At 38.1% G+C, this 12183-nt stretch overlaps 1 protein-coding gene across 2 annotated transcripts in view; it reads right to left on the reverse strand.

The window, feature by feature from the left end:
* The window catches only part of UBR1 (ubiquitin protein ligase E3 component n-recognin 1), a 155961-nt gene that overhangs the window by 12988 nt on the left and 130790 nt on the right, over nt 1–12183 (reverse strand). For both annotated transcript variants that reach the window (XM_060096705.1, XM_060096704.1), the window contains exons 39-43: nt 11067–11217; nt 6211–6298; nt 4724–4857; nt 3164–3272; nt 151–207 (exon numbers count right to left, since the gene is read on the reverse strand). In XM_060096705.1, coding sequence (XP_059952688.1) covers nt 151–207; nt 3164–3272; nt 4724–4857; nt 6211–6298; nt 11067–11217 — 539 coding nt within the window. The remainder of the gene's footprint in view (nt 1–150; nt 208–3163; nt 3273–4723; nt 4858–6210; nt 6299–11066; nt 11218–12183) is intronic.

A 12183-nucleotide genomic window follows, 5' to 3' on the forward strand; every position in this document is an offset into this window, starting at 1 on the left:
GAATCGAATTTCCGGCAAAGACCTAACAGAAATGTAAGAAACAATGTGCTGAGTGAGAATGAAGACAACAGACTAGAAAGCATGTTCATCAACCAACTACTTTTGGAAACATAACTTGTAGATGGGGAAGGACTGAGAAGTAAAACCAACCTGACTATGGCGCTTTTTTGCTTCAGACAGTTTAGTAAGGCAGGGTCTGTACACCATCTATATGGGGAGCAGAGAGAAAAAGCAAATAGGTCATCACAACTTCAGTGGAATATTCATGGAGCCATCCTCTCCAAACCTCTCTGCCCCTTCTTTCCATGTGCCCTCGGCTAGACTTATTTTACCTTACATCTTGTCCCCCTTTCTTCTCCCTTTCTTTTCTCCCCTTCTTTTTTCTGTCTCTTTACCCCCCTTTTATTAATTTCTTTTTTAAAAGGTTATCTATTACTAGAAAAACAGAAACCACTCTGAGTATTTTAACAAGAGGGAACTTAATACTAGGAATTGGAAATAAAGGTGACAGAAGGGCTGAGAAGCCAACCAGGAGTCAAAAAAGGCAAGGCAACCCAAAGATGAGCCAATAACAGGAAGCTACTACCCTTCCCAGGCTAGAGGAACAAAATAATATTTTTGGAGTGGTTTTGTTGGAGCTCAGGGTCACTGGTGGATGCTAGAACTACAGTAGACTTGTCTGGTGGGAACTAGATGTTCTGACATCCAGTAGAACATCAGTAGAACTGACAGTAGCCATTGTCAGGGATGCCCCACGAGGCAGAGAGAGGTGGTCTAAACACCAGGTTTCTCTCTTCCTCCTGACCTCCAATATCTTGCCAGTGCCTCCCACAGGCTGAAGCCAACAGACGAGGGAGACTGGGAAATATGGCCTACAGAGGTCAGTCCCCTGCCTTTCAGAGCAGACAATGAGGAAAGGCTCTGAGGCAAGCAGGGCCAGGAATGGTACAGACTTTGTTTCAAAGTTTGAATTTTTAACATTAAACTAGAATAGCAAGTTAAAAATGTATTGACTCCAACAATATAAAAGTAAAATTAGTATAACCTACTGTGATTGCATTCAACACAAAGCATGATACTGATTTTTTTTTTGGATTCATTTTTATCACACTGAAAATCAGAATACCTCATGAGAAATGAGAAAACACAGAAAAGAACCCAAAAGAAGAGGTGAGAGCACACAGAAAGGTGTCAAGAGATGGGCAGACATTCACACAAATCCTGACATGGGCATGCAGGGAAAAAGACACAGATTAAGAAAAAGGAAAAAGAAAAAGGGTAGAAAATTGAAAAGACTATAAAGGAAATCACGGGTGTGATACTGTGACTGATAACATTAAAAAAGAGGCAAGCCCCAAATGGAAGTTACTTGTGCTAAGCCCACATCCATCAAACCAAGACTTAACGCCTAAACCTAATTGCAGTTTCAACCTTCCCCAGAAATGAAATCTTTACCCATTGGTCTGGAATTTCCCGGTCAGCACCAGTGAGGTAATCTGCCTAACAGATCCTTCTGTCCCGCAAAGGAAGGTTACCTTGCCTGAAATAATCCTTTTTTCATTTATGACTTCCTTGTCCCACCTCCTTGCTGACTATAAAAGGCTCCTTACTACTTGCTAGATGGGATGCTGCCCATTCATGAATCATTTAATAAAGCCAACTAGATCTTCAAACTTAATTTTTTTAAACAATAATAAATATATTTGGTCTCTGACCCAGTTCCTGGCACAGGCGGGTCAGCACAACTTCAGCACTGAGCTTCCAAAACCCTTGGAATTTCCTAAGTGATATGAGTGAAAAAGGTGTCTTTTGTTATGTTAACAAAGTGGCTTTTGAACAAAAGGATGAGGGCTGGTAGCCAGGAGAACTAACCAGTGACTAGAGGGTTGGAACTTTCAGCCACCCCTTACCCACCAGCCTCTGGGGAGGGAAGAGGGCTGGAGGATGAATCAGTCGCCAATAGCCAATGGTTTACTCAATCACGCTTATGTAATAAAGCTTCCATAAAACCTCTAAAGGACAGGATTTGAAGAGCTTCCAGGTTGGTGAACACGTGTCGATTCAGGGAGAGTGGTGTGCTCAGAGATAGAGTGTGGAAGTTCTGCTCCCTTTTCCTCATACTTTGCCCTATGTGTTGCTTCCATCTGGCTGGCCCTGAGTTACATCCTTTGATAAAAAACTGATGATCTAGTAAGTAAAACGTTTCTCTGAGTTCTGTGAGCTGCTCTACAGACTAATCAAACTATAGTCTTTTGGTGAGCACAGGTGACAACCTGGACTGTGACTGGCTCTTTCTGAAGTATGTGGAGGTGGGGTCATCAGTTTTATGGACTGAGCCCTTAACCCATGGAATCTGACAGCATCTCCAGGAAGACAGCGTCAGGATCGAGCTGAATAGCAGGACACCCAGCTGATGTTGCAGAATTACTTGCTGGATGCGTGGGAAAAACAACCCGCCCCCCGCAACACGTATTGGAATTGGATGCCAGAATCTTTAATGGGGGAAATAAAGTTAAGAGTAACACGATGAGAACTGATTATTAAAATGATGGTATATGTCAATTATATCTCAAAAAAAAAAAGATGGAAAATGGTGACAGCAAAGATAGGGTAAGGAGATTGGAGGTTTGGAGGGTAGAGAGTGATCAGAAGGGCTAGTAAGTAAAGGGGTAGGAAGAAATTTTTAATAAAAAAAAGACACACTTTTCCACAGGAAATTTAACTAGATACATCTTTGATCTACCAAATGACCTTTATTTCCTCCTCAGTCACCCTGCTGAGATATGTGCTACCATATGAGATATGCTTCTATTGTAGCCCCACTTTGGGTTCCTCCGATGTTTAACTGTGACTGTAGTGCTGCTTACAACCGGACCTGCCCTCACTCCACCCACCACCCACCCCATTTAAAACTGGGAGGAGATAGCAGCTGTGGGGAAAATAAGCACCATGAATGGTAGTCATGGTGGAACAAGCAGAAATTCCAGCTGCCCACTGCTGCTGGTCTTATCCCCAACTCCTTATGTGTGTGAATTAGGAATCTTGAATATTTTTGTCACCCCTTCAAATGATGCTAATCAATCTAAAAGCTTAGCAAATATTTTTAATTTAACATTTCCAAACTGTATAATAACCCAATAATGATATTTTAACCCCACAGTACCTCTGCAGGAGGGGCCTTACAGTATCCCAATATTTCTGGAAAAGCAGGAACAAATTTGTGGGTAAAGATAAATAGCTACAGAGTGCACTGTACTCTCCTTCTGCAGGATCTGCAAGGAAATAAAAATACATTTAATAAGTACATTATTCTTACCTGGTCAACAATAGAGTTTCTACATTGTTTATGCTCATTTCTATACTCTGTCTACACAGAGTATACTTTGTACTCTATAAAACTGTGGGTGACAAGACACAGTGATTCCTTTTTTTTAAATTAATTTATTTATTTTACAGTGATCCGTTTAAATCTGATTGAGTCATTCTCCTGATCAGACTTCTCCAACATCAAACCACCACAAAAATACAAAATACAGAAGTCCTTATTGTGGCATAAAGGCCCTACCTGATCTGGACCTCATCTCCTACCACCCTCCCCCTGTTCAATAGGCTTCGGCCACTCATCTCTACTATTTCTCGACTATGTCAAGCAAAGCCTTTGCAGTTATTGTTCCTTCTGCTTAGGAATACTCTTCCTTCAATCACCCGCCCAGTTCAACCCTATCTCCTTTTTCAATGTCCCTTTGCTCAGTATCTCCTCACAAACAAGGCTTCCATGACTCTACTCCAGCATTCTCTACTCCCATGACCTGCTTTATTTTTCTTTGCAGCACTTATTACCATTTCACATTATACTATATATATTTATCTGTTTGTTTATATTTCATCTCCTCTCAATAAAAGAAAGGACTTTATCTTATACATTGCCAAACTACAGCACTGACTACATAATATATGATTTTTTAAAAAAATGAAAACAACAGATCTGTACTGACAACCACTTGGAAAGTAGCATCATATTTATACAGAATCAGAACCTACATCTAACAAACCCTACTGAACTGAGTTCAAGATATAGAACCCTCTTAAGGCTGACCTGAGAAAAGGACCAAAGAATGAATCTCTGAGCAAATTTGATGACTCTTCCAAAATCACACAAATCTTCTGATTTTTACCCATACAAAGCCACAAGGAAACCTTCTCTACCTTGATGTAGATTTAAGGCAAGTAAAGGAGAAAGGAAATGATTCTGTTACTCAAATACACATAGCCTTGGTTTATCACAACAGGCCTTTCCCAGCAGCATTTTAACTCTTTCATAATAGATACAGTCATATGTTCAAAATTCAAGAGACAGAGTATATAATAAAAATTTCCTCCTACTTAGCCGAACAGTTCTCTTCCCTTAAAAGCAATCAATTTTTCTAATTTCTTGTATACCCTATCCATTATGCTCTGCATGCAGGCATTTTGTAAGCTCAAGTACAAAAACTGTACATAGATAGGAGCCATGAACAGGTTTTGCAGACTGTGAGGCTAATCTGGTTTCTGGCCTCACCTTTTACCTACAACAGGGCAGGGGCGCACACATGTTTGGAATGAACACTGATGAAAGAGGTGAGGAATGAAGTGGTTTTGCCTGCTTTCACCTTGTATTCTTGAGGTTGAAGGTAACAAAAAAAGTCTTTTATTTACTACTCTGTGATTTCATTTTCCTACTTACTGGTAAATAGTTCTTCAGGTGGAGTTACTCCAAGTAAATAGTGGAAAAACAATGCAGCACAGCGAAGATAAGGGATGATGCCATTCTTCAACGAGACCCATAAATACCAGCCAGGAATACCACACCCAATGCAGCTAAGAGGCAATAATTCCAGAACAGAACAGAATACAGATCAGACTAAAACCTAGACTGTAAACACATCCCCTTTCAAAAACATAGCTAAGCATTAAATAATTTTTTATCCATTTAATTTTTAATTTTTTTTTTTTTTCCATACACGGGCCTCTCACTGTTGTGGCCTCTCCCGTTGCGGAGCACAGGCTCCGGACGTGCAGGCTCAGCGGCCATGGCTCACGGGCCTAGCCACTCCACGGCATGTGGGATCTTCCCGGACCGGGGCACGAACCCGTGTCCCCTGCATCGGCAGGCGGACTCTCAACCACTGCGCCACCAGGGAAGCCCTAATTTTTAAATATTTAAAACAAAATATTTAACTAGCTGAAGAAAACCACAAATCTTGCATTTTTTACCAGGTAGATGTTTAAGGCAAAGAACTACATTTTTCTTTCTCCTAACCCTTGTAATGAAATGTGGAGCAAATATATTTAGCGATAACTAACCAAAGCAGCCAAGTTAGCTTAAAAAAAAAAAAAAAAGTTAATACTTTCCTGATTCCTGTATTAAAATTGGTGATTTGCAGGGCAGTGAAACTAATCTATATAATACTATAATTGTACAACATAAAGAGTGAACCTTAATGTAAACTATGGACTGTAGTTAATAACAATGTATCAATACTGGTTCAACAATTTAACAAATGTACCACACAAATGCAAGACGTTAATAATGGAGAAATTGGTGGGGGGAGGGAGGAAATGCGAACTCTGTACTTTCTATGCAACCTTTCTGTAAACCTAAAACAGCTCTAAAAAATAGTCTATTAACATAAAAATAAATACACACGCACACATATTCAGTACTTAAACTAAAAGAAAAAGGTTGACTGGCGAAGAAGACGAAAACAAAGAGCAGAACTTGGCAGCAGATGAAGCACAGCAGAGCACTCTATTGTACCTTTGGTTTTAACCTCTGCATTGCCAATATATTTCACATGTTACTCACAGCAGCCTTAAAAAACCTCTAGGTAGTTAAGTGTATTAACTGTATGAATTGCTTTAAAAGGGTAACTTATTTTCAACTTTTTACATTTATTTAAATTCTAACTGCTGCATATTGTTAAAATTCTATCATCTTTTGCCTATGTTCCCATAACAGTTTACAAGAGTAAAGATGTGTCAAAACTTGTTTTAGACTCAGAAACAAATTAATGGGTAGGTTTTACTTGTTGTTATTCCAAAAGCCTTTTAACTGATTTTTAAAAACTGGAATTAAAATGGTTCAAAAGTTATACTGCCAAACAACTGAACAAAGATGTGGAATTATAAAAACAATACTGAAATAGACTGGACTAATGGACTGTTACTCACCCACTTGTATACTGAGAAACTTCTGCCAAGAAAGAAGATGCAGAACGAGCCTCTTCACTCTCTTCTTGAATTTGTGCAAGGGGGAGACCTGAAAAAGAAATTCTGAAAGATAAATCTATGAATTTGCTATTCAATTTATCAATTAAACCTCAATTTCATGGTTCCAGGAAAATAAGCAATGTCAACTCAACTGAGGTTCTTTCCCTTGTTCTCAGTCTAAATTGTTGAACCTGAATATTAAAACTGTTACATAAACTTTAACAGTATGTTAGCTAGAGAAACAAATAGGACAGAATCACAGCCTTGCTAAACATGATGTTTAATAAATATTTACCTCATTATAACATGACCAGGTAAATAAATTAGTGGTCATCTACCTGCTCTGGGTTCCTAGCTGTCCTGGCTAGCAGGTAGAAATTCAACCTCTAGAAAGGAAAGTAGGTTGCTGTTCTGCCTTCTTGCTCAAGCAAAGAGACACATAAAAAGCATCTTGTGGGGTTATTTTCCTCCATAATCTATCCTTAACCTTTAGTAGGACCATCCTAAACCTTTCCAGCAACTGCCACCTCTCCCACTTAAGTTAAAATTCTGTGTAAGCCACTGAAGTTCCCTGAACTTTAGTTTTATTGTATTAAAATGGGGATAAAAATGCCTACCTTCAGTCTGCTGCAAGGGATGGGTACAGCACATTTGAGTAGTACTCTCTTGTTTTAAAAATATTTTGTTTATCCATTAATTCATCTGAAAGGCCACAGTTAAAATTACCGAGTCTCTTACCTTGAATATTGCCAGTTCTTTTCCTTTTTCAATTAAGGTCTCTTTAGAAAATATACTTTTTTTTTAAAGGAAAATATATCATGAACTCATAGTGATATTTCCAATTTAAATGGAAGAGTCCAATATTTGTATATGACTTTTTTTTTCAGTATGAGGTAAATTTTACATACAATAAAATGCACAAATATTAAATGCACCATTTAATGAATTTTGACAAATTCACACACCCATGTAACAAGATCTTTTTACATTAATAAACTTTATTTTAATTTAATTTTATTTATTTATTTTTTTGCGGTACGCGAGCCTCTCACTGTTGTGGCCTCTCCCGTTGCGGAACACAGGCTCCAGGCGCGAAGGCTCAGCGGCCATGGCTCATAGGCCCAGCCGCTCTGTGGCATGTGGGAAATTCCCAGACCGGGGCACGAACCCATGTCCCCTGCATCGACAGGCGGACTCTCAACCACTGTGCCACCAGGGAAGCCCAATAAACTTTATTTTTTAAAGCAGCTTTAGGTTCACAGCAAAACTGAGAGAAAAGCACAGATTTCCCATATACCCACTGTTCCCAAACACCTACAATCTCTCCCACTATCAGCACCATTCACCAGGACTGGCACATTTGTTACAACCTATATTGACACATCATTATCACCCAAAGTCCATAGTTTATGTTAGAGATAATTCTTGCTGTTGTACATTCTATAGGTTTTGACAAATGTATAAGATGTATCCATTAGTATAGTATCCCACAGAGTAGTTTCATTAAACCCTAAAAACCCTCTGTGCTCTGCCTATTCACCTCTCTCTCCCCTAACCCTTGCCAATCACCACTGGTCATTTTACTATCTCATAGTTTTGCATTTTCCAGAATGTCACGTAGTTGGAATCATACAGTATGTTGCCTTTTCAAATTTGCTTTTTTCACTTAGTTATATGTATTTAAGTTTCCTCCATGTCTTTTCATTGCTTCACAGCTCATTTCTTTTTAGCACTGAAGAATACTCCATTGCTTGGATGTACCACAGTTTATTTATCCAGTCGCAAGGACACATGGGTTGCTACCAAGTTTTAGCAGTTATGAATAAAGCTGCTATAAACATCTGTGTGCAGGTTTAGTGTGGACATGGGTTTTCAGTTCATTTGGGTAGGTGCCAAGGAGTGTGACTGCTGGACTGTATGGTAGGAGCATGTTTAGTTTGGTTAAGAAACTGCCGAACTGTATCTCAAAGTGTCATGGACTTCATTCCTACCAGCAATGAATGAGAGCTCCTGTTGGTCCACATCCTTGCCAGTACTCAGTGCTTTCAGTGTTCTGGATTTTGCCCATTCTGATAAGATGTATACTGGTATCTCGTTGTTGTTTTAATTTGTAATTCTCTACTGACACCTAATATTAAACATCTTTTCATATGCTTATTTGCCATCTGGATATCTTCTTTGGCAAGGTGTCTGTTCAGGTCTTTTGTCCATTTTTAACGAGGTTGTTTGTTTTCTTACTGTTGAATCTTAGAGGAGTTCTTTGTATATTTTGGATAACAGTTCTTTATCAGATGCATCTTTTGCAAATCCATTCAACCAGTTTGTGGCTTATCTTCTCACTCTCCTGATAATAATCTTTTGCAAAACAGAAGTTTTGAATTGTAATGAAGTCCAACTTACCAATTATTTCTTTCATGGATTGTATCTTTGGTGTTGTACCTAAAAAGTCATTGTATACCCAAGGTCACCTAGGTTTTCTTCTATGTTATCTTCTAGGAGTTTTATAGTTTTGTATTTTTATTTATTTATTTTTAAATTTTTTTTTTTGTGGTACGCGGGCCTCTCACTGTTGTGGCCTCTCCCATTGTGGAGCACAGGCTCCAGATGCGCAGGCTCAGCGGCCATGGCTCACGGGCCCAGCCGCTCCGCGGCATGTGGGATCCCCCCAGACTGGGGCACGAACCCACGTCCCCTGCATCGGCAGGCGGACCCCCAACCACTGCGCCACCAGGGAAGCCCGCTGTATTTTTACATTTAGGTCTATAATCCATTTTTAGTTAATTTTTGGGAAAGGTGTAAGATCTGTGTCTGTGTCTTGCATGTGGATATCCAGTTGTTCCAGCACCATTTGTTGAAAAGATTATCTTTCCTCCATTTGTCTTTGCTCCTTCATCAAAGATCAATTGACTATATTTATGTGGGTCTATTTGGGGGTTCTCTGTTTCATTCCATTGATTCATTGGTCTGTTCTTTCACCAGTACCACACTGTCTTGATTCCTGTAGTTTTACAGTAAATCTTAAAGTCAAGTAGTATCAGTCCTCTGACTTTGTTCTTCTCCTTCAATACTGAGTTGGCTATTCTGAGTCTTCTGCCTCTCCATATAAACTTACAATCAGTCTGTTGATACCCAAAAAATAACTTGCAGGGATTCTGACCGGGAGATTATTCATTTTTTACTTAACTTTTCTGAATTTATTCTTGTGTGTCTTCCTTCTTATATTGAAATTTTGGTTCCCAATGACATTAACACAATCACTTATTTGGTTTAAAAACTGCCTAAAATAATTTCAAAATAACAATATTAGTACTAGTGATACCACTAACTGAGCTCAATTTAAGATTTTTTTTTGTAGTTCTTCCATTATCAGAATATATCCTACTAGGGAAGTACAGTTGAAATACTGTTTTTTAAAATCACTTAAGCAATAATTTTCTTGATACACTTGTTAGGTTCATTTGTTGTTTTCAATTGTCAAAAAATTATTTTCACCAGATTTTTTTTAAATTAAGTATATTAGGGTTCTAAAATCAACTACGTTAAAAAGACATACACAAGAGTCTTTGCTCAAAGTATTGTACTCTTTACTTTGTCCTAGAGGCAACTCTTTTTAGTTTTTGGTTTATACTTCTGTTGTTTCATTTATTAAAAAAATAAGCAAGTATGAATATATGTAAGAATGTATACGCATGAATACACATAAAATACCTCACACAAAGGTATATACTAAAACTAGTGTTCTGTACCCTACTTTTTTCACTTAATAATATATCCTGGAGATCACTTCTTCAATAGATCTTGTTCATTCCGTTTTATAGCTGCACAGCATTCCATTATATGGATATACCATAGGTCATTCAACCAATCTCCCAGTTTTTTGCTATTCCAAATAATGCCACAATGAATAATCTGTGCTTACTTCCTTTCATATTTTTGCCAGTAGAGCTTTGGGGTAGATTCCTAGAAGTGGGATTGGTGGGTCAAAAGTAATGCATATGTAATTTTGCTAGATACTGTTCTGAGGTCACTTTAATTATCTGTCCTCTAAATTATCTGAACTTTCAGTAGCCTTTATTGATCACTGATACTCAAAACACAACTTTGCTTTCTATTAAGAGCAGAGTCTAAACGGACAACTATACCACAATTCCATGATATTACTCATGTATCCTCAAATGAACATTCATCCAAAAAATATTTATTTATTGAGTTCTTACTGGGTATAACAAAAGTTGCTAGACACTTGAAGCTTATGACGGAAGATTTTGAAATTTGAATGTTCCCTATTAAAGAAACAGTAGGCATGGAGGAGCAGGGAGAAAGGAGAAGCAGGGAAAGGAGTGGAACAACAGTAAGATATAACTATAAAATAAGACACTATGTGATAAATGCTATAAAATGAACAAAGTACTATCTAGCTGGAGGAATCAAGAATGTTTCATAGACAGGCTTATCAAAAGGCTGAAAGTATTTAGGTAGGGACAAACACTGGAGAGACTAATCCTTAACCTTGAGATTGGGGAATTTGAAAAAAAAAAAAAAAAAAAAAGGAAAAGCAGATCCAAATGGTCTCCCTGTATACCTAGAGAGCAGCTGCAAGTTAGTGAATCAAGTGGTTGAGCTAATTATTCCTGTCACAGTTCTTCTAACCTTTCCGTTTAAACAGCATCCGTAAAGAAACAAATGAACAGTCCTTCAATAAGAGACATAATACAGAACTTAGAAATATATAAAATGATTAATCACAAGCATAATTTATTTTGCCAATAAATCATGGGCAAATGTTATTTACAGTTAACAACTGATGGGCGCTTTACCTGTGTCTGTGGTAAGAAGTATCTGAAGCATGTGTGCCATGGTGATCAAATGGAAGAGATAAAGGTGGTTATAGGAAGAACTAATTGATGAAGGCTGCAGATCAACAGCATCATCCCAATACAAGGATGGGAATGCTAACACAGTACCCACCTATGAGAGAAAAGGGACATCAACATGGGTAACAACAAAGACCAACACAAGTTAATCTCATAACTAAATGTAAAGAACACCAGATCCTGCACTGTTCATGTGTGTTTTTTAATAACCACCATATTTTTCCTAATTATTCAACAAGATATTTTACAATATAATATACCATAAATAGAGGACAAATGTCATCACCAAACAGATTTAACCCTTTGCTGGGTCTACTTATTCTAGTTCTAGGTAGTGGTCTCAACCCTGCGGTTTTAGAAGATTCAACATTACAATCCTTGGGGAGCTCTTAAAATAACACTGATACACAGGCCCCACCCCAGTCCAATCAAATCATAATCTCAGGTGGTAGGGCCCATTTACCAGCATTCTTTTCAAGGTTCCCCCAAGAGATTCCAAAAGATAGGGAGACAACCACTGGGTAGAGGATACTGGCTAACCTTGCATCCACAAACTCCATGCTCCCAACTTCACCATGGCTCTCTCTAGAGAACTCGCTTTGAAGGAATGGAATCTTCACAGGGATGGAAAAACTGTTAAAGAAACTCACAAAACAGTTGCCACCCAACCATAGGTGTTTTGGGGGAAGCCTGGATGCACCCATGGCCTGGTCCCTATCACGAATAATTAATGATTTTAAGACAGCTAACCCCATCATTCACTGCTTAGAATGTAAGCAAGATGAGAAAAACAGGAAGGGGGAAAATACATTATTAGAAAAAGTTTGCTTGTATAGACACTAACTAAATATAATCAACTGGAATAAGACCTATTACAAAGTAAAGGGTAAATGTGGTTTCATTTTTAAAGTGATTTTCATGGTCTCAGTCAAATCTGTATCTATTTGTAAAGGGAATGGACAAAAGAGACTAAACTTTAAACACTGATAATTTATAATCTTGAACAAAGAGCATAAATTTCAATGAGGAAGACACACAAAATTCTAAGCTTGAGTGACTT

This window comes from Mesoplodon densirostris, chromosome 4, assembly GCF_025265405.1.
Source record: "Mesoplodon densirostris isolate mMesDen1 chromosome 4, mMesDen1 primary haplotype, whole genome shotgun sequence".
NCBI lineage: Eukaryota > Metazoa > Chordata > Mammalia > Artiodactyla > Ziphiidae > Mesoplodon > Mesoplodon densirostris.